Source organism: Rhipicephalus microplus, unplaced genomic scaffold (genome assembly GCF_043290135.1).
Source record: "Rhipicephalus microplus isolate Deutch F79 unplaced genomic scaffold, USDA_Rmic scaffold_432, whole genome shotgun sequence".
In the NCBI taxonomy this organism is placed as follows: Eukaryota; Metazoa; Arthropoda; class Arachnida; order Ixodida; family Ixodidae; genus Rhipicephalus; species Rhipicephalus microplus.
In genome coordinates this window covers 26,110-49,494 of record NW_027464996.1, presented here as the reverse complement: position 1 = coordinate 49,494, position 23,385 = coordinate 26,110, and the positions used below count along the sequence as shown (strand labels likewise).

The following is a 23,385-nucleotide window of genomic DNA, read 5'->3' as shown; positions in this document are numbered from 1 at the left end:
TTATGAACTAGTAAATCTATTTTAATCATGAACTAACTTATGCACCAAATCATGAACCAACGCTTCATGTTTGGGAAATCTTTAATTTATGTTTACCATTTTACTTCGGCATGAACAGTTTACATGTATGGCACCAGCTATTTTTTATGTTCATAACAACTAAAAGTTTTATTGTGAGTTGCTCATCTGGTGTAGTTCACAATAAACAAAAATGAAAAGCAACCCAGATTATCAACCCAAAAGGCTATTAACCTGCAGGCCAAATGCATGCAGACAATAGGCAATATGCGAAATTAACAGCACCATCTAGTGAACGCAGCAGGTACCATATCCGCCATTTTGATGCTGGCGAGGCTTGGCCACTACGCGCGGGCGACCCACATGCGAACGTACGCGTTTCAGCACTTCGACTGTCGCAGTCATATTTTTTTGCTGGTGAAATGCCAGTACACTGCTGTGTGCCGCTGTGCAAGCAGCGTGGAGTCGCAGACAGCGATGGGACCAAGGTATGTGGCATGAATTTTGATTTTGCAACGATCATCTAAACGCAAAACAGGATATGGCGTGCACAAGCTTTATGAGCACAGTCTAGGATGCATGTATCGCCGCGATGCGCGGGCTGCACGAGAGCAATGCAGGACTAACCATTTTTCTGTGTTACGCGGACAGGCTGTGTTTTTATAGGTTCTTCAGCTTTGCGGCTAGGTGTTTTCACTACGTCGGGCCTCTACACGACAGTGGTGCTCTTCGATTTACCGTCTCGAACTCGCTGAGAAGCTGTGTGGCATTCAAATTTTCTTATGAATTCGGGAAGCCTCGGACTACCCGCGGACTATCCGCGGTGAGTCTGAGATAGTAAATCGAAGAGCCCCTGTGATTCCCTGCAGTCGAATAGAGAGTCCGCCACTGCTGGTGGAGTAACTAGTGTGACAGAACCGAACTGTTAGGATGGGCTTTTTTGTGACAAGATTACACCATGAAGGTCGACGACGTAGAAATGTTATTTTTGAAGGCGACTGCACACAGAGACGTGCAGAGCTTCCGCTACTCCGAGTAACATGCCGTACACGCATCCTAGAAAGGCAGCTCGGTTGCTTGTCCACGTTCAAGCTCCGTTGTGTCCGCAAGTACGGTCACCGCGCAGCAATAAAACAGTCATTCGGGAGATAAGGACTATGCCCACTTTGAAACAGAAAAGTATCTGCTCAGGCACTTAACTTCCATTCCCCCAACGTGCGCGGACGCAACCTTTTCATAGGGACCTCTCTCACTAATTTTCCTTTACTAACGAAATAAAATCGAAACTAGCGGGGCGCACTGCCGTAGGTTTCCATGAGTATCGCCAGGGCTTGACTGAATGACGTTCTGCATGAGTTCAGAGCGCGGCAGTCCTATTTATTCGTAAGACGGGATTCATTCTCTGCATTTTAGTCTCTTTTGCTCAGTTGCGTTGCAGCTGTTTTTTTTTTTTTGTGTTGCAACTTATCTCACTTGAAAGATGTTTCATGTTGCATTATAAAACATACAGCTGTGGAGACAGCCATAACTTAGTTGTATGGGATTCAGCATTTTGGCTGTCTTACACTCGCAGCTCCTAGAAACTTTTGAAGCTACTTAGATATAAAAAATAACTGATTTAAATTCCCCCGAGTGTCCACAAGTGACTAGTACCTCTTAAGGCTTGCTATGAAGGGGCCATATCTAGGAAAGGCTGCTAGGAAACGGGAGTGTGCACAGAAAAAACTGAGGGGGAGGGGGTCACATTACAAGTGCATCATTATTCCTGCAGTGCACATAGAAGTGTGATTTCTATTCCCGGTGAGATGAATTTGTGGTAGTGCCTGTGTTTGTAAACAACAATCATTTAAACAGCTGAGAGAAACCTAGCTCATGACGTCGCATTGAATGTTCGTTTGCTTATATCTTATAGGTATCCTTCCACCGCTTTCCGAAAGATGCAATGACATACAAGTGGCATGATGTGGCAAGATTCCTAAACAGTTTGTCCACATCACATGTTCGGGCACTGGGAAACGTCTTGCTGTGGCCATCGCAGTAGCTAAGCGCAATGAAGCAAATGTTCAGGAGTCGTACAGCCGTACTAGCGAACGTGTTGCCGTCGACCGCTCGCCCACATTAAAATGGCGGCGGGGTCAAAATGTACAGTGTTGCCAGAGCACAAAGCAATTTCGCATATGGTCCATTCAATTACCCTATTCATGCAAAATATTTTTTGCTGCATTCCCAAGTTGTCATATCTAGCCCAGCTGGTGTGGCTATCATACCAACAATAGGCTTGGGGCAGTCTAAGCACAAAATTGTCGAATGCGTAAACAAACTGCAAAAGATACAAACCCTTCGTCTACGTTGCCAGTGGCTAGGACCAATAGACCGCCCGGTCGGTCTCGAGCCCAGAGGATGAGCTGCGCAAACAAGTAGGCAAGAACCATCCTTAGCCTGGCCTGAACGTTCTGCAAGGCCAGGTCCTCCCGTGAGCCCCCACCCAGGACTCGAAATTTGGGGATGCGGCCCGTAAGTGTGGAAAAGATTGCGACAATGGCCGTCACAGCTGCGTCAATGGCTACTGTCATGTGATAGCTGAAACGACAAGAAGCAGAAGATGAAATTATTTACTATGGCACTATACTGTCATGACTACCCATAGCAAACTGTGGCATGAGTAATCTTTGAATAGCACCCTGAAGCTTTCAATGGCCATCGTAATATGGAGAGGAGTATAAACGAGCGTAGATAAGCGACCATGTGGCAGGAAAGCGGTGCCACGAAGCGAAGTATCTAGATTGATAAATAATAACGGCAAGGGAAAAAGTGTTGTCATTAGAGGGTTTTAGCAAACTACGGAAACACATTACAAAAATGTGGCAATACAGAACAGGCTTCATATTAATGAAAAAAAATTATTTTATGCATGGCACATATCTAGCTCACTCTACAGAATCTTAGTTGGCTACTTTTATTATCATCGCATTACCATACAGATTCAACAGTTTTTGCAACTAAAACTAGTTACGGCATAGGGCACGCAAACACGAAACACATATACAGAAAGGAACGGTGCTATATTTACGTAACGTGTTTCCGTGGCTAGCTAAAAACTTCTATTGAAGGAGTTTTCGAAGTGAATGGCAGATGCCCTCTTTGATGGCTCAGTTTCAATTTTAGCCAGAAAAATTAGCCAGATTTCATCATTCCACAGTGATTACCAGTGGCCGCATTTGAGAAATTTTGAAGTGGCTATGGACTATTTTCGAAAAAAACTTGAGCTCGCCCATTTGACTCAAACACCTATTTCCACTGGTTAAGCAGTTAATTGTTTGCATTTATATAATTACTGCCATAATAAATGTATCTATGCATAATAAGATGCCCTCTGCCACAGCAAAGGTAACGAAGCAGGTAACATGCGGATACCTCTTTTCTGTTATTTTTACTTATACTGGACACATTCCTTGAAACACCCTGTATAGGGCACATTGTTTTTCAACTTCCTCCAAAAGTAAATGAATTCCCTTTTTCACCTTCCAATCTGGTTGGCCATATCCTTGGACAGGGCTCGGGTCTCACGTGACGAGTTCTCTGTGCCCATGTAGCACGTGACGAGGACCCGGTTGCACAGCTCCCGTGGCTCCTTCGGCACGTACTCGGGGTCACCCACTATGCGCCTGGCGTCTCTCAGCACATCCGGGTCTGAAATAAACGAAGCAGTGTGTCAGAAAATTAAGGCAACAGTGATGCGATTTTTGCCCGGCTTTTGAAGCACATAAAATCCCGATTTGAAGTAGGGAATGAGCCTTTTAGAGCAGTTTACAGTCCCAATTTGTGACCGCAAATATTTGTTTGCAATATGTAGTAGTTGTATGTTTAATGAAATGAATATATGTACACATTAATGCTTTTTTATAAATTAAATTCTAGAAGATGAAACTCGCTGCCTTGGTTTTCTTGTGCCTAAAGGGGCCCTGCAGCACTTTTTGAGCCTGGTCAGAAAACGTTGCCGATCCGTAGTGAAAGCTCCCGAGAACATGTGAGCCAAACATTATAGTGCAGAATGCGGTGTGGAATTCACAATAAATTGTCAGTCGGTAGCTCCTCAGGGAATTTCAGAAAAAACAAATTTTTTCAACGTAACTTTAGAATCAGGCAAATACAGTACACGTGAGCAGCTTTCGAGGCTTGAAGCCCAACTTACCACCATTCTTCACGGCTGCGCAGACCATGCGACACATGGAAAAAACGATCGCCGCGACGCTGGCACTGTCGATTCCACCGCTCAGCGGGACAAAGAAGCCTCCCTGTCCACTTCTCCGCAGGTAGTCCCAAAGCCAGCAGGCAGGTCCCAAGCTGCACATTTAGCACAGCAATGTAGCCATGATGAAACAGTGCAACAGGGGTCAGCTGACGAGCAAAAAATTACTGAGCACGCATCAAAGAAGCACTGACACAAAAATTTCGCACCTTGTTTTTGTTCTTTGGGATCGGTAGATTATGATCCACTTATCATGTCTGAGAACCTTGCTGGCCTGAGTGAAGACACTTTTAGAATCCCCAGTCGCAGTTTCGGTTTCAAAGAGCACCAAGCTGGCTAGGAGCCGTTCCAGTAGCGAGGTAAACACAGCTGACCACGTAACCACGAAACACTGTAACGTGGCGGCACGCGCGAGAGGGTACTGCACTGACATGCAGGACACGCAAAGCCGCAGGCACAGAGGAAGAAATTGCAGCTATTGCAAGCGCAAGGCGTGTCGAAGGAAACAGCCAGCACAAACTCCTGACGTAGGTTTCTTTACACTCCCACTGCGTTGATGTCGCCGTCGAGAGAGGCTCCACATATGGCTCAGTCGTGCAGCATGCATTTTGAAGTTTATTTTACCGTATTTTAATGTGTATAACACCAAAAGCCTGAAAATTTCAGCGGCCAAGTGGAAGTGCAAATAATACGCGGGGTTTTTTCTATCGTGCTGTTTCACAGTAATGCGTGTTGTGCTGTGAAGCCTCTTAACAGCGTAGCGAAGGCTATGGAGGCGGTTTCCGCGAATTCGTGTTGCTTCGCAAGTAGTACGGCAGCATGCGGCCCATATTGCTTTTGCTTGCATGCATCATTAAGTCGTTTAGAGAAACTTTTCAGGAGGGACAATTCAATTGTTCAGTGTAAACCTTGCTGTCACATTAGAAGTATGTCTTTTTGGTTGTTTGCGGCTACACAGTGACCCTCCACCAACCTCCACATGCCCCTATGTCATAGCCAAGTTTAGTTTGAAAAAGGGCTTGCCAAAAAGGTGGTGCTGTCTAAGAAATTGACAAAAAAGAAAGCCATTTTTTCAAAGTGAACAATACCTGTACCTTATCTACGACTTCCAGCAAAAATAAGAAAGTAGTATTTATTTCAGCAAGAATGAGATATTATCCGTAAACTTAAGTACTACTATTGGCGCGGTAGCAGGCATGCACTTCAATTCTGTTGCTTCCACAGTGCTGTCAAGAAAAGTTGTCGCCGAGTGTGAGCTCCCTTTACCTCGCTGATAGCACAAGTTCTCCACATCTTCACTCATTCGCCAGGTCTAACTTTATCTGTTCAGACACCGTAAGTAGCATCCGGCGGCAGTCTTTCACTGCACAGCAATAGCTTAAGATCATCACAGTCGCCGAGGAATTCAGGAATCGCTAAGTGGGAAGACTGCACAATGTGGACAAGTCCTGCGTGCGACTGTGTAGAAAGAAGAAAGACAGCCTACAAGCCGCACACTGCGACTGTAGGTCCTTTCCTGGTCCCAAGACCGGTGCCTACACTGAGCTGGAGGTGCAGCTAGTAAGGTTCAATGAAGATGTGAGAAGGAGGGGTCACGCCCTATCGACCGAGATGGAACACATGGAAGCGCGGCGACTGTTGAAGGAACTCGGCCTACCTCACAGATTCCGTGCGAGCTGCGGATGGCCGCATTGTTTTATGAAGCGACATGGGCTCTCAATCAGACGGTGGACTAAAATATGTCAACTCTTGGTGGCTTCTGACGAGGAGAAGCTTCTCAAGTACCAGAGATATGTAATTGGCCAGAGAAAGCAGCACGATTACATTTTCTCGCAAATCAGAAATGCGGATGAAACTTCCGTTAATTTTGAAATGCTGTAGAACACAATGAGTGAGAAGACAGGCAGTGGTTCGGTGAGTGTGCTGAATGACGGGAACATGAAACTGCACTGCAGTCTTGCTTACTGCCCTCGTTGACGGCACAAAACTGCGACATTACGTCATCCTGAAAAGGAAAACTCTCCCGAAGGTTCCTTTGCCAGATGCTGAGGTGGTGTGCACACACAAAAATGTGTGAACGAACAGTGACTTGTTCATGAATTGGGTCAAGACAGTATGGGTGAAAAGGCCTGGTGCAACGCTCACAAAGAGGTCCATGCTCTTTATTGACTCGTTTTCCCCGCCACACAACTGAGGAAGTGAAGGACCCCTTTTTACGCAATGGCACTGACTTATTTGTTATACTTGGTGCAATGATGTCAATGTAGGCACAGATGCACATGGCAACGACAGGCAACCTTCACTGGCAATGTCAACGAGCTAGCCGCTTAACAAGAACAAGAAAAGTGCACTGCAAAAGCCCATCTATGTTTTGATGTACACTGTACAACTAGTGTTTTAAACTGCTGAGCTTAGAATAAACAAGAAATGCGTTCTAACCGTTGTTTACCATCATTAATCAGTGAAGAGCATTGGCACTTACACACGAGCTCATCCAAAAATGGGTTTCAACACTGAAATTGAGCCTTAGCAGCTTTTTTATTGCCAGCGGGCATTCATCCAGGTCACTGATTTTCACAGGCGGTAAGGTATAAATGATTGAGTAAACCCACTCAATGGATGCCTACACTTCATCTCCATAGTTTCCTACAGCACAGCGAATGCTGTGCAATCTGACAATCAACCAAGATTGAGAGCCATCTGTATGCCTTAAAAAAAATTGCACACTGTATGCAATTGTTTTTTACTTTCACGTTTCCGTCAAACTGGTGCTGTTCATAAAAGAGTCAGTGATGGACAACAAACATGCATTTCTTTTAGTTACTCCTAGTTTCTTGACCAAAGCAGCATGTCTGCCTGCTCTGCACATAATTCAACACTTGGTAGCGATTTCTGGCGCTGAAATGTTGGAGGTGCCCCACTTCATTTTATCGTTCTATGAGTTTCGTTCCAGCACTGCTTTAGGGTTTTCTTTCAATGAGAAAGTGGGCTAACAAGCTGATATTTTTTCGGAGCAAGCAGCTTTCTTATATTTGTCTTCATTCTCTACCATCGACATGACACGAGCAATTCGGATTGTGATAAGGGTAAGGTTCGAACAGGACCAGATGCAGTCACCTGTTAACTTTTAATCGCGATTAGGCCAGATCGAGATAAAAACGGTCGCGATCTGGCTGCCGGATTTCGATTTGAGTGACGTCTGCACCAAACTGGACCCAGATCAAGTTGGGCCTTGTAGCAGCGACGATTGTTGATCACGATCAAGATACGGTTGTAGAACAGCCCGCGTGACACCAGTATTGAACTAGGTAGATAGACATGTCACATGAGAACAGCATCTTTAGCTCAACTTTCTGTCGTTAATCTGGTGCGTAATTAAGAACAATGAAGAATTATTAGAGCAATAGCTTTACTACTCCAACCACAAACACAGAAAATGATATTGTGCGTGCACTTGACGTTGAAGCCCAACAAACATCAATTTACTCCTTTTCGTCCTCACAGGCACGCTGTTATGGCAATGGGCATGCACAGTGTTGGTCTGTTGTCTTCCTTGCACTTCTGTCCAGTGGTCAGTAAGAGCACGTGCCTTGAAACCCCAAATTTTGTTGCGCGATTCCCGCGTCGGCAAAACAAATCGAAATGCGGACAGCACGTCACTTCTTGCCTTGCGGGGGCGCCGGCGCAGAGGTCAACACCGTGGCATGCTTTCAGCGGTAGTTGCTGCCAATGCTGGACAAACTTGGTTCGACAGCATTCCAGCCCGGCATTTTTATCACAACTGTGCCTTGAATACTCACGCAATTTCTTCCTCAGGTGTAGGGAAGGCCCAGTTGATTACTGGACTCGGCGAGACGGCCATGTCGGCTGTGCTGGAGAGGGCATAGTCGACTACGACGCGTGGATAACCTTCCGATTCTGCTCCCTGGAATGATTGTTGTGAAACAGTCACTGCAAGTGAGATTTACGCCACTGAAGCTCCACAAGCCTTCAGTGAATGAGCTATTTCTCAATTTTACAATTTCACTAGGTCTGCCTTTAGTGAAGGAGCCATTTTCCGATTTACTTAAGTCCACTATACAGTCATTTCAACGCTCGTTAATTTGAAAAATTGAATAATTCGGACGTGTTTTCTGGTCCCAGCGGTCACATACATTGTTCAATGATATCAGGCTTTTGTTAAGTCAGTCATGTTTGGCCGCAATCTGGTTAATTCAGGCAGTGTGACAAGCAAAAAACACAAATATGCCGCACAAAGCTGTGAAAAAGGCCTTTGCGGAATTCCACAATGACTGTGGGCTTTCAAAACGATGTGGTTACCATCAAAAATCACAGTGTTTTTGCATACTAAGCGTATGGTTCGCACCACGTTTCGGCTTAAGACACAGAGTCTTGAGCCGCATTGACATTGTAAACAAAGCTGCAAATGATGAAAAATTGATGCTTTGCCACGACTTTCATGCAAAATATTACAGGATTTTAGTGCACTCAAAGCTCGATATAAGAAATCCAGACATAACAAAATATCGGTTGTAACGAAGTAAACAAGAAATAGTCTAGCTATAGATACAGTTAAACCTCGTTATAATGAGACGGGCTATAACGAAATAATGGATATAACGAGAAAATCCTAATTCCCCTTGAAAGTCCCCATACAAACCAATGTATTCAAAACCTTGTTTTAACGAGGCAAAATTTGCCTGTTACGGGATATAACGAACAAATTTTGTTAGGAAGAAAAATTTTGAGCCGATGTCACGACAGTGCACAAGGCGAATTTGAGACGGTGCGCAGCGCGAGAACTGTATTTAGCAGTTCAAAACTCTCGCCATGCGCCCTCCAGCAACGCGCGCAAAGCAGACGGCACGCGCTGTTTCCGGAGGAGAGGTCGCTGCACGTGCGCCGCTTGGCTACCACCGACAGAGGAGCGCTCCGCAGCTCTGCGAACGTCTCGCCCTTTTCTTTTCTTTTGTGTCTTCTTTATATTCTCCCTCTCCCCTTTCTCATGGCGCTGAGGCGCCCTTTCTAATCTTACATACCCCCCTTCCCCTTGAGTAACCGGTTCCTAGAGGGCAGCGCAAAAGAGCGCCCCTTCTGCCCCTTCCTCTTCACAGTCACTTTCTCTGCAAGTGTTGTCGCTCGCCAACGTGAGCCGCATTGCTCTTGCGTGCGTGTTTCTTCTCTTTTTCGACCCCTTCCGCCTTATCTTTTATCGTGCTGCGCTCGTGATTCCAGCAACATGAATGCGCCAGGCGGGAAGCGAAAGCGCATAACGCTAGATCAGAAGGCGGCTATGATAAGAGCCAACGAATCGGGGACCAAGAAAAGCAACGTGGCAAAAGACTTTGGCGTATCGACGAGCCCGCTGTCAACCATCTTGAGCAAGCAGGAGTCCATCCTCGACGCTGTTGCACGTGGCGTGAAAAGAAGCGCTAAGAAAATGAGGGCACCTGCCTTTGAAGCAGTCGAAAGGGCCGTTTTTAAATGGTTCTTGGACACGCGGGCCGTGAATCTGCCGGTGAGCGGTGCTTTGCTGCAAAGAAATGCGAGAGACTTTGCCTGCATCATGGGCTATGACATGTTCGTAGCAAGTTCGGGTTGGCTCCAACGCTTCAAGGAGCGCCACGACATTGTCGGGAGAGCGGTCTGCGGCGAATCGCAATTTGTCGACGAAGCAGAGGCTACCAAGTGGGCAAAAAAAAACATCGTGCGGCTGCTAAAAAAATACCGCGTCGAGGATATTTTTAATGCGGACGAAACCGCTCTCTTTTTCAAGATGTTGCCGCACAAGACAATAGCCCTCAAAGGCGAGCCATGCCATGGCGGCAAACAAAGTAAGCTGCGGATCACTGCGCTACTTTGTGCAAACATGACCGGCTCTGAGAAGCTGCCAATTTTCGTAATTGGCAAAAGTGCATTCCCTCGCTGCTTTAAGGGGAAGAGGCAGCTCCCAGTCAAGTGCGTAGCCAATCACAAAGCCTGGATGACCAGGGAGATTTTTTCAAAATGGCTTTGCGAATGAGAAGAGAAGCTGGCAAAGGCGAACCGCAAGGTGTTCCTTGTTTTAGATAACTGCACCACCCACCATACCGCTGCCGTGCTTCAAAACATTGAGCTGCTGTTCCTTCCTGCCAACTGCACAGCAAAAATACAGCCGCTTGACCAAGGCGTGATTATGTCGCTGAAGGCAGGTTACCGCAAGCGTATAATAGACAAGCTCCTGCTCAACATGAGGATGAAGCGAGACACCGATGTTGACTTGTACACTGCGCTCGAAATGCTTCAGGCGGCGTGGACGAGTGTGACGGCGACCACGATCGCAAACTGCTTTTGACACGCCTCATTTGCCGCCGCACCAGAGGCCAGCGATGAGCCATCAGACGAGCCCACTGTGCCGGACGGTTTCGCTACATCAGACGAAGCCGCTGCATCATGGGCGGCACTTTGTGACGCCGGTGTCGTGCCTGACAGCGAGTCGTTTTGCGACTATGAGAGTGCGGACTCGGAAGTGGTGGCAACGGAGCAGCTCCTGGATGACGATATTGTGCGCGCTGTCAGTGATCTTAACGAAACCAGTGACAATGACTCTGTCGACGAACAGGAGACAAACGTGCCGACAACGTCGGAGGCATTAGACGCGGTGGACGTACTGCGCCGCTACTTCGGCGCTCACGAGGGCGGCGAAGATGGCTTGAACATTGCGGCCGCAGCTGAGCCAGCCATCGTTCGCATCAGGAAGATGCATCAATGTCCAATTATGGACTTCTTTGCAGCTAAGTCTGCCTGAAATGCAAGCTGTGTATTTTGAAGTGCATTAAAACAGGTGCATGACTTTTTCCTTTTTTATTTAAAAATGCGGTTATTTTGTTGCATACCACCGTGCGGCGGGATGCTATTTCGCCCGCTATTTTTTTGGGTAAGTACAGTGCATAATATTTGCGCTAAATGCCTGCTACGGCTATAACGAAATATTGGTTATAACGAGCAAATAGCGGTGGCCCTCCAATTTCGTTATAACGAGGTTTAACTGTATAGCGATAGAAATATACCTTTAAACAAATTTGCAGACATAACAAACTTATTTTGTGTTAGAATGAAGCTTTGTTATAATGAGGTATGAGTGTACTTCTAAAGAAAATAAAAGTACATTGACCAAACAGATGTTTATTAATTGCTTTCTTGACACTTTCAATAATATGGCATTCGATTAGCTCTGACAGTTTTTCAGCCCCGTGAAGCAGAGATAATTAGATTTTAGAAGTATATGGAAATGGTTCCTAAAATACATGCCCCAATCCCACACGCACACAGATGGACACAAAAAAAGCTTCACATCAACAGTTCTTGATCCTGACAAAAAAATTTTACTAAGCAGAAAGCAATAATGAACATAGTGCAGCTCAGTGGCTCTGAAAGCACCTAAAACTAGAATGCTTTAACACAAAAAAATAATTATTCACAAACAATACAGCACTTACTTTCAAGGTTCGACTCCTGTTATTCACTTTGTATGCTCTGACATCCTCCAGGTCTAACGTGGCAGTTGTGACTTCCTGGAAAGTACAAAAAAGAAGAAAAAACAAACAAATAACTAAATAAATAAACAAACAAAGGAAGATTAACCTTGTCTACAAGTAACCTAACACAGCCTCACTTCAAATGAATGAATTATTTCTACTTGCAATTGAAACGATACCATTTTATTAAAAGGGTGCCAGGACAAAAAGATACAATCAATCATTGTTGCAATGAAGATGAATTCAGCACAGAAATAGCTCCGTTACATATTATTTATTAATAACGTATATATTATTCTGTAGCAGTGATGAGACAATCTTCACAGCTCCTTGTTATGTTGACAGTAAATTATATCCCATTCATCATATTAAGGTTTGATTATTCTAGCTGTATCACTACAATAAACGTCTGACACACAGAAAGACCTTCTTATCAAAAGTAGAGCCTAATAAAAGAAGTTGACGGTAATGAGAAGGTACGTAGCTTTTGACAACCTTAAAGCATATAACCAGGCATTCATACAGGACGAGAGAGACAGGATGGGAGTGAGATTCGCAGGTACAAGGAGCCGCTCTGTGTGTCTTGTTCAATGTAAATGTCTGGCTTTGCACTCTAATGTTCACAAGTGTCATGGCTACGTATGAAGCATTCGAGAAGCACAAACTTAATAAAATCAAAAGCCCATTCTGCACTGCGGTATAAATATTATGACAAAGCAGCAACGTTTAATCCATTCTTACGAATTAATATAAATTGGGACAAAGGCAGCCGTGAATATACCCGAGGAATCGGTATTAACAGGTGATTCTCCAATTTCGCATTTCCCTCTTAATTGTCGAATGCTAGAGTCAGCTATCATAGATATAATACAATGCAAGCCAACAGCGTACAAAACTGGGTGAGATTGTTTAACTTTATGGTTAAAAAGCAGCGCAAAAGGGACAATACACAAGATGAAGCAGAACGCAGAAGAGGCGATATCGTTTAGGAGGCAAAGCATTCAACGCTTGTACACCATCTAGTGTACTGTCTTTTTTTCGCTGATTTTTGACAGTGAAGGCAAGCCAATAGGGAGCAGAGAAGGCAAGAAAGTCTCAAAGGGGCCCTGCAACAGTTTTTGAGCCAGGTGAGAAAACTCTGCCAATCAGTAGTAAAGGCTCCAGAGAACACGCGAGCCAAATATTATAGCGTAGAACGCGGCCTGGCAATCAGAACAAACTTTCAAAGTATGCTAGAAATCGCTTTCTCTTCTCTCGACAAATGACGCTACAAGCTCAAAAATCACTTGTAGATGGCCACCTATCAGCCATTGGCTGACTTGAGCATGGCGGTTACTTGAGCATGGCGGTTACCAGGGCCGACGCGGGAGGCAGCAACTAGTCCAGGTGTGCATGCGCGAACGCACTGAAAAGTTGCAAATTCGAAGAAAAAAAGAGAAAAAGACCTCAAGGTCTTGAGGCGCACGTGACGTATTTTCTTTGCCCATGCCATTCCTCCCTGCTTAGCTTCCAGCTCTTTCGTCGGGATGAGAGAAGAGAGAATGCAATTGTAGCGTGCAACAAATCTTTGTAACTATGCTCGTACTGGACTGACTCTAAAAATTTTTGCGGCTGTCAATTCGTGAGGCAATGAGCTCGTTTAGTGAATCCATTCTCTGGCTACTTGAAAAAGTGTTGTCGCGCCCATTCAAGCTATGCAAAGATTACAATTGCTCTCAGTGTGTGCTATTGAGCGATTGCTCTTTATTGCAATTAGCCTCCAACCGATTTTTAATTCTTTACGAAACTTACACTGTTATTAAAACTATTGACCGCTAACAAACACTTTGTGTCATTGAGTTATAGAAAAATAACGTAATTCCACAAACACTTACAACTTCTTCCAAGGCAAACTGCTTGGCTATGGCAACAAAATCGCCATTGATGGCGATGCTCGAGCAACCCTGGTAGTAGACTCGTTCACCGTCACAGCCTCTCAGGTTCGAAAACAGGTAGATGCCACCACACTGTTGAAGAAGAGAGAACACAACCAAAGAATAAACTTTTGTTACTCAGCTTAGCAGGAGCTGTTGGCACCTTCATATTCATGTTAAGTTCGCATTCAAATGTCATAATATGTAAACTGTTTGGACTAATATTCTGTGTCCCAATGTTTGGCCACTATCGATAAAAAAGGACAAACAAAAACCAATAACTATAACTGCTAGTTCATTAAATAGTTAATTAATATAACAAGTACAACAAAAGTCTCTTTAAATCAATGAAGAATGACAATAACCCAGCAAGACACCGCAGCATCAGTCAACAACACAAGCTTTGTCGCAACTGCTGTTCCTGTATGCTTCTTCGCCTTCAATTAGCCCCAAAAAATGCAGTGGTACATATGCTTCATTACAGAAATTAGAACACCAAAATGTAAAGAAACCATCAAATACAGTATGTAATGTGATAGTAAGGCACAAAGTAATAAGAAAAGTAATCTACGAACACAGCTTTCAGAAAACGTATGTAGTCAAAACAATTATTAAATATAGTTCTTTTACAAGCAGAACCATGAAAACCTTTCAACAGAGATGGGAACAACATTTTTTAAAAATCTGCGAGCACTCTGTTGATAGCAGTTTGTTTCATTCTTTGAAAATGTTCTATATACGTCTACTGTATTGGTTTTTTTCTTGATGGTATAAACATAGAACATCCTTGCCATTGTTAGTAACATTGAGGTCCCCTTACACATATTTACTCATATTTTATTGATTCATATTATCAATAATAAATACTGGTTGATAAAATGATTGATACTGCCACAAGTTCCGAAAACGCTATCAGCATAGCTTGACAAACAAAGTATTACTGTGTAAGTGATCAATCCTATTGCGGTGCTCCAGTGTAATTTATAATTGTGAATTTAAACTAAAAACACTGAAGCTAACATCACAAAGGAGAACTCGGCTCGGGAGATGGCACACTCACCTTTGCCGTAGCTGACTTGATTCTGTCACAGATGACGTAGTTCTTTCGCAGCTCATGATACGATCCACTTCCGTTGACGATGATCTCGGCACCATCCAGCGATGCCATTATGTGAGAGCTGATGCCCATTTTAATGAAAGAAAGAAGTTTTCTTTCTTATAAACTAGTGAGTATATTAAGCATCAACAGAGTTGTACGGCCTGCTTTTACAAGTGTATCTATCGAAGCTCCCTGCTAGCACGCAAATAAATAGTTTGTTTAAAACACCTCAAAGGCATTTTGGTAATGATGCAATTTAAACTTATAAATGAAGTCATCAACCAATCAACTCACTTTATACAAATGTGCCCTGCGTTTGAACTGCATCAAATGTCTCGCAGCTTCTCAGACTATATAGCAACAAGTTTCCACGATTTCACATGTTTTAACCCATTTTCTGTCAGGGTCCTGCCACATCATTTTCTGCTAATACACCTGAGATTGCAGACTATTTAGATATTTACATTTGCAGGTTCCACGAAATTCAGTTTATTTTTGAACACCTCACTCTATTTGGAGAGGATACTTGAAATAATAAACTGATGCAGTGTGCTTATGAGCATGATCCTCCAGCTGCTATGAATGTTACTTCACGAATTTCACTTAAGATAGCACAGTTTCTTTTAAATGCAGCATATATGTGCTTGAACTACAAAACGTGTTTCTTACACCTTGAAAACTTAGGAACACGCGACGAATTTGGACTAGCAAGCAAACAAACAAAAAAGACATGTTTTTCTACGTAAACCTAAACAAGCAACAGGAACTAAAAGGTCTGCAATTATTGAGCTCCTCGAGCTTCAAGATGTGATTGTTATTGAATACCTCAGAGGATTCCAGAGCTCTTCACAAATTTCAAATCCAATACAGGTGTCCTTCGTAGATATAAGGGCGTCTCCGATGGGCACCACTTTCTGCAAGATTTGACAATGCGATCAATACACAATCAAAGTGACTAACTAGAGCAGCCTTTGCATCGATGCCCATTTCAGTTGCTAATGGCATCTCTAGTCACGAACAACCACAATTAAAGCGACTGAAAGCCAGCTGAAATGTGTTACACAATGCTGACGGTAGTGAAAACACTATGTGTTACAGTAACATTGAAAGTTGGGCGAGTTGGTGATAGTTCATGTTTACTTGTGAAGCAGCACACAGCACATGTGGTACACTATCATGTTGTACATTAAAGGGACACTAAAGGCAACTATTAAGTCGATGTTCATTGTTGAAATAGCGGTCCAGAAACCTGGTCGCGCCACTTTTGTGCCAAGAAAAGGTCTATTTTGAAATAAAATCACATGTTAGTGGTCTGCATCGCATTAGTGCACTTCAAATTACCCGCCTCAAGCAGCGGACCGGCCGGACCGATTCACGTCACTGTTGCCGTGCACAACGTTGCCCGGCTTTGATGAGCTGCGAGAGTGCAGACGTTTTTTATTCAACTACGCCCCGCTAGATGACACCACCTGTCCAGTGTAACTACGCGAAAATTTTATTTTTGAACAACTCGCGCCATTCCCCATAGTAACGTCTGGTGGTTTTTTTTTACATGAATCAAACAGAAACGAACAAGCAGCATTTTATTGCGTCTCTTGATGCCCGGAAGGTTATTTAGTGCAGCTAGATCGATTACTAGGGATTAATTGTAGGCGGTTTTTCTGATGTCATCAGGATCATTTTGAAAATGCCCTACTGCGGCGCTTGTGTTCTTGTGTATTTAGTTTGATTTCTCGGTAAATAGGGCATTGTTGATAATATTGTAGTTTTAGATGATGTTGCACATTGAGCTTTCACTTTAACGTAAATTGTTATTTGACTGGAGTGTCCCTTTAACCACGTTCTTTCTGCGAAATAAACTAGTTACGAGTTCAGTGGTGTCCCTTTCGTTCCTTTTTGTGTTTGCGTGCACTGTTTCATAAGTAGACATGAACTATGTGTTACAATACCATAAATGTTGCAGTACATAATTCAAGCTGGAATCGCCGAATACATTTAAACGGCCATAGAGAGTTGCAAAATATGATGTGTAACATCACCTAGCCAGACGATGGTGTTATGTTTATTTGGTGTTAGGAGGCAACTGAAATATTGTATGCAGTTAACTGTTACATAGTTCTACCCAACAAGGTGCTTAAGCCTGTACTCTATAGTATATACTCTATACATACTCTTAAAACTGTACTACCTTATGTAAGCATTGGAGCTTTATTTTAGGCATATTAGGTGGTAAAAAAAGGTGTCATACCAGTGAGGTATGACAGGTTTTCTGAACAATGCTGCCATCAGCAGGCGCCGTTTCTAGGCGAGTAAGCACTAGCTCCGTATCCAACCGCGGCCCAACAATGTTGATGAGTCAATATCAAACTCACAAATCATTGTTTCGGCATGCTTCCAGTGTACAAACTTAGTGCCATCACAGATAGAAAAACTTGTGTTCAAAATGTTCTCCAGCATTTTTCACATTATTGTGGTATGACTAGTGATGCCGAAAGGTAAGCTTTCTGTTACACTAAAGAAAAGCTGGCAGCAGAAAAATTGGCTGTCAATCTTTTTGACGAAGTTGTGTTTTTTGGCAAACATGCAAAATAAGTTAAACACTAGGAATGAAAAAAGAAAGACAAGCACGGTTCTCCTTTCTCTTGTCTTCGTGTTACCTTTATTCTGCATTGTGTACCACAAGAGCATAGATTACCCACTAAATCAGCAAACCACACACTTGAGGACATGTTGCAAGGAAAAAAACTAAATGCAAGCAGACACTCTTTGAGAAGCGCAAAAGAACGCGAGAGGCACAGAAACAAACCTGGTCAGTTATTTCGGAGATCATGCGAGGCAGAAAGAACTCCTCAACGCGACGAGGCTTCTGCCACGGTGTGAACCAGCGCGACTCCCGGTAGCAGCCATCATCGCACATCATGAGCTTGGGACGAATCAGCAAAATTTTCCTGCAATATTGGCAAAAATTTCGGTAGGAAATCATCGAACTGGCAATGGGTAGTGTCCTCAGCTTAATGCACCAAGTAACCAATACTTCCTTCTAGTTTGAGTTTCATTCGTTTTCACCCTGGTGCCTCGGAGAACTCACTTGTTCAGAAAGATGACTCTGCAGTTGTAAGTGACGTTTCTGTGCATGACAGGCCTGCAAGGAACAAAGGAGGTGCTAGAGTACCGCAGCAGGTTTTGATTAGAGAACTGCCAGAGAGAGTTAACTTCAAAGCATTTGATGAAGCGATCAAGAGGTATGGCAACACACATGTATTAGTTTCTTACATTGTTAACACACATGTATTAGTTTCTTACATTGTTATAAGAACAAACGGTCTAGTGGTAGCCAACATTACAATGCAGCTTGCCAACATTAACAAGCACAGGCATTATGAGAGTAAGTACTATGCTACATGCATGAAGCAAAATAAGGCAGAAGGGCAAACTCTATTTGTGTGGAAGGGACACATTATGCAACGCTAGTTCCTGCTTAATTAAATGGCGTGTTCACCAGGTGGCACTAATAAGGGAAAAATCTGGCGGATTTGAGGAGCCGGTCCTCAAGCGATACTGAGGGTGGGGGTTCTCTCTGTCCTTGCTGTAGTAACAAGGCACAATTGCGCTTTGTCATGTTCCCGAGTTTCTTCTCCCAGCTGTTTTGGCATCTGCCGCTCCCGGCTGCCACCTGCCTCTGCCAGTCAGCCCGTACGCTCATGAGCACAGGTGCCGAATGATTTTCCATGTGCCTTGACAAATGGAGCTCTGCATTCTGATCAGTGCAAGCAGAAGCGAAAACATGTGCGAAAGTGTGGAGCGGGCCGAAGGGGGAGAGCAAAGAAATGCGTTGGGCAACAGTGGAGTCAGCGCTCATCTGTAATTTTAATCTGTACGAACATGTCACAACGTGTACTATCTCGATGAAAAACAATGTGAACAGTGGAAAGCATGGCTTTTGGCACTTAGTGAAGTCTTGTGCCGGTCGGATCGTCGGAGGGTGCACGCCCAACTCCAATCGCAAGGGGAACCTGTGCTTTCATTCGGCGTCAATGTACCACTAGATTCTCATTCCAGCTGGTCCTACTGCACCAAGTGTGTGGCGATCGTCATGATCATCTGGAACATGACAGGCCCACGTGGTGCGATTGCACCAACTCGAACAAGATTCTGGAGTTACAATTATACCAACTGAAAAACACGGCTTTGCCTCACCGCACACAAGACATGTTTGAGCTGGACATGGCCCCTCAGACTAGATGACCGACACTAGGCTGCACTGACCATGCTAACAAGAATTTAAGGCAGTTGACACTGCTTGTTGTCAAAGTCCTTTTATTACTGCTTCAACTTGTATGCAATAACTTGCTTAGTAAAGCATAAGATGCATTGGTATTATTCATTTGCAGCAATGTTTAACTCTCTTCATTTTGACCATGTGATATAATGGCTAGAATCCAAGATGCTGGCAAAAAAAAAAAAGAACATAAAAGGTATGTCAACTTACATGCCAATGTCGACCATAATACCCTCGCATGTTGGATCCCGCAGCAACGAGGCAAGGACTTCCCAAGAGTGAAGAAGTGTGTCGCTTTCATAGAAGTGGTCGGCGCATCCATATCCCCTGTAAGGTCAAACACAGCTATGAATTCTAGACCAGCAATTATTCGATGAAAGTCACCTGGTTTTTCAATTTACACTTCATACATTGCTATGTTACAAAGAAAGTGAAAATTTGTAACTTCCTGCAGAGAGATGACAAATACAAAAGTGCACTCAAACTTTGCAGATGTGAATAATCAGAATCCATGTTAGATCTGACTGTCGCAAAGGCAGACTGTGTTAGTAGCTCTACTTGCACTGGCACAGCCAACGTTAGCTAAAATATTCGCAAGTTGTAATCGTAGGCCAACTATAATTAATCATCGATCACATGCTTTAAGTAATCGCAAATTAAGCATAAGTTCTCCTGGCACATAAATTATTGTGTATACGGCTGTCTCACATGAACACACTTCAATACGAAAGTCTCCATTGTGCACCATCATCGTGCATGTTAACATGACGTGATCAACCACCATCGTGCATGTTAACATGACGGCAAGGAAAAGAACATACTAAAAGACAAAAATGATAGGGATTGGTCAGCGACTTGACATCACAGGTTGGTCACAACCTTTTCCTTTTGCACAGTGTTACATGTTTTACGGTCATATGTTTCTGGCATGTAAAGCTTAACGAAGTATTTTTATGCGTCCTGTCTAACACGCAAGTCGCTCAGTATGTCATTGCTCCAGCAAACTCATTACGTTGCCAGTCGTCCCTTGTGGCGGTTGCGGACTCACTACCACCTTATATAAGAGACAAGACCTTGTTTGCACTGCAATAAATTAATTTTATTTCTAGTGCTTTTACATGGTAACCTGTAATAGAACCAAAGAGCTGTGGCAGCATCACGTACATGTACGAGCATTATGCAACAAGTGATAGAAAGAAATAAAACCTACGTTACTTCCAGTTCAGGGCCTGATCTGAATGAAGCGCCCTTTGCCTTTGCCTCCTTGATACCTTAAGAGAGAGATAGATAATACGTTAAAGGGAGACGATACGTTATAAGAGCGAAGGGGCAACGAAGAAGGCACAACAAGATTTGCGTTTCTTGAATGACGCGAGTACAATAGAAAGGTGCTTTTTTTTTTTTTACTTTTGAGAATTCGCTTGTAGTTGCCGTCGAAGTCCAGTGCCCACTGGTTAAGGGTACACACAGCGAGGGTCACTTTACGTCCCATAGCGATCTGCAAGAAAAGAAACCAGGGGCATGTTATGTGATTAGAACAAGCGTAGCAAGGACCTGAGCCAAGCGAGCGAAATGGGAAGACTGAAAAAAAAAAAAAAAAGTTCACACGCACCTTGATTAATAAGTGCGATTCGTCACTCTCGCTAGCTGTGTAGACAGCACGCGTTGACACTCTGCTCAAGAATTTCGCGCGAGTCAAGGTTGCACCGCATTGGTTTCGAAGAATCCTTGACGCGGCCTTCAACAAGGTTGTATCTCGCCAGAACGTAATTGCGGTGCGCAGCCGTAAAGTGCCCTGCCCGTTTCCGCAGGCAGCTCCGTTCACACAGCTAACGGTAGCCGCGGATAGACGGAACGAAATCGACAAAACAGGACGCGCCCACCGCGCGCGATGTGTTCAAACAGCGGCTTAGCGGCGCCCGTGCAAGCGTCCTTTCTTTCTTTCCGGCAAAACGAAAACAGCTGTGCAGCCGGTGAAGCGTGCGTCTGACGCACGCCGCTTACTCGGTAGGATTCGGGCACTAACACCGCGACGAACATCGCAAGAAGGTCGTTTCGTACTCACCGAATGCGTGGAGCGGGACCGCGAACAAACCCGAGAGACGAGAAGCCGGTATATTTTGAGCTGGGAAGATTACTTTCGAAGCACTCCGATGTCGCACGTAGCGTCAGCTACAGCGAGCACGCTTCCATTAGAAGTGAGTTTCACGTCGCCTCCTACAGATGGTGCCACTATACAGCAACGTTTCTAGACTAGGTAAGTTGCAAAACTTCCCGCGTCAGTCTACTCGTCACACGGCGCCGGGACAGCTTCCGGTTTGGTGACACTGGCGGCGCAACAAGCTTCCGCTAGCAGACAAAAACGCGTGGTCGTCGTGGCAAGACGCCGTGGCAGCCGTTCTGAAAAAGCTTTGCCAACAGTATATTATCGAGATTTGTTGTGGTGCCCCAGAAACTTAATACTGCGTAATATTTAGTGGTGTAAGGCAAACACAGTATAATTATGGTTTTCTAAACTGGCCACAATAAACAATGCTTGATATATATAGCATAACATACGAGGCTGTCGGTTAGTTGCTAGTTGGTGTGCGTTCGCAATAGATTTTTAGACGTGAATCTGGATTAGGGTGCCTGAATGGTTTCCCTCGCCCGCCGCTCCTTGCAGGGTGGGGACATTGTTTGACGGGGTGCTCGCCGCCGCGACCGGTTTTTCCTGACGGCCGCCGCCATTGCAGATCTCACTTCGCATAGCGACGGGAGCAAAGAAGGAGCTGTGGCCGCTCTGTCATATACTTTTTTAGGGAAATGACTGGGTGCTGCGTGCCCATGTGCACGAACAACTCCAGAAATGGTTGGAAACTCTACCATTTTCCGACAGAGCCCAAAAGAAGGCTGCTATGGATGGTGAAGATTAAGCGAGACAAGTGGCAGCCTACGAAGTCCTCGTGTGTATGCAGTGTGAGTATCCCGACATGTGTTCTTTTCTCGTCGAGAACTTTGAAACTTGTTTTTTTAAATGTGTATACGTGTCTGTGGGTCACTTTGTCGGTGCTGTAAACGCTTCACGTCTAAGTTGCAGTTTTTCTCTCTTTTTTTGCGATCTCTAAAAGTGCAGCTATGGAAACGTGTGGCGCAGCCGCAGTATTTGAAGTTTGTACCAGTTTTTAGTCACTATATGTATAAACAAAATAGGCTGCTTGTTATTAAATTGCGTATTTACAGAAAAGTGTTTTTCATTCGTTTATTGCAAATCACGAAATTCAATAAAAGTTGTGTGGTATACTGTGTCTTTCTAGTAATTCTGTCTAGGCTAAGCTAAGCTAAAATTCATGGTTCATAACGGACTTACAGGCACATTTTGAAGCAAGCCATTTCGAGCAGCACCGAGCTGACCAGTGGATAAAACTGAAGCCGAACGCTGTGCCAACGGTGTTCCCTTTCAGGGGTAAGTTACTGTTTCACTGTGCGTCAAAGATTCTGTATGAACCTAACAGGTGGCAACAGTACAAGGCTAAAATGATTTAGTTTCAAAAATTAGGATGATCCGTGGAATTCCTCGTTTGAGGATATTAAGAAAGTCGGGGTACGTGCCTGCGACCTGAGAAAAGGCATATGTCTGCAACCTATAATACTGCTAAAATCCAGTACAGGCCTGTGATTAGAGCTGGCTACCTTGTAATACTTGCAGCTTGTGACTGTCCTTTTTTGCACTGCAGGCTTGCCTCCACAAAGGAAGGCGCCAAAGGACAGGGCAGGACCTGCTGTGTTGCCTGATGCATGCCAAGAAACACGCGGTGACAACTCTACGGCCATTAATTGTACGCTACTCACAAGTGCACAGGCGAATTTAAATTCACGCACAGACAGTCTTGGCGCACAGCAACCGCAAAGCTGCAATTCTCAGACGCCTGATTCAGTACCGCACATTATGGAAAGGGAAGAAGTTGTGATCTCGGCCGATGCACCTGACGGGGCACGTGAAAACAAGCAGTTAAATAAGCAGCTCTCCGATATGGGCAGAAAATACACTCAGCTACATCAAGTCCATCGGAAAGCCACCTCAACCATTCAAGCACTAAAAAAACAGGTGAAAAAATTGGAAACCAAAATGGAATTATTCGGACAGCGTTTGAAATTCCTCAATGATGACCAGCTGCAGGCTCTTGGGCGCCAGAGTAATAAGGGAAGCACTTGGTCTGCAGAAACAATCAAGCAGGCGCTTCAGATTAAGTTTTCCTGTGGAAAAACTGGTTACCAGACACTAAGAAATCTGGGCTACCCCTTGCCATCCGGAAAAACCCTTGCACGTC

General features: G+C 44.3%; 1 protein-coding gene across 1 annotated transcript; it reads right to left on the bottom strand.

Moving 5' to 3' along the window:
• Positions 1-1,304: 1,304 nt before the first annotated feature.
• LOC142794469 (glutamine-dependent NAD(+) synthetase-like) lies at positions 1,305-20,964 on the bottom strand. Its single transcript, XM_075885900.1, has 15 exons — positions 20,688-20,964; positions 20,483-20,573; positions 20,286-20,346; positions 19,286-19,402; positions 17,885-17,938; positions 17,603-17,744; positions 15,622-15,710; positions 14,758-14,875; positions 13,659-13,790; positions 11,746-11,820; positions 8,068-8,192; positions 4,211-4,362; positions 3,540-3,708; positions 2,356-2,598; positions 1,305-1,365 (listed from the first exon to the last, which is right to left on the bottom strand). Exons 2-15 carry the CDS (start codon positions 20,565-20,567, stop codon positions 1,305-1,307), a joined length of 1,623 nt encoding a protein of 540 aa, XP_075742015.1. The 5' UTR covers positions 20,568-20,573; positions 20,688-20,964.
• Between the last annotated feature and the right edge of the window lie 2,421 nt (positions 20,965-23,385).

Bases quoted from the DNA above. Each gene is read 5' to 3' on its own strand.
- LOC142794469 (XM_075885900.1), bottom strand. From the start codon at position 20,567: ATGGGACGTAAAGTGACCCTCGCTGTGTGTACCCTTAACCAGTGGGCA. The intron at 19,403-20,285 runs GTAGGTTTTATT...TTGACCTTACAG, and splicing joins GGCCCTGAACTGGAAGTAAC to GGGATATGGATGCGCCGACC. The intron at 17,745-17,884 runs GTGAGTTCTCCG...CCAATATTGCAG, and splicing joins AGAGTCATCTTTCTGAACAA to GAAAATTTTGCTGATTCGTC.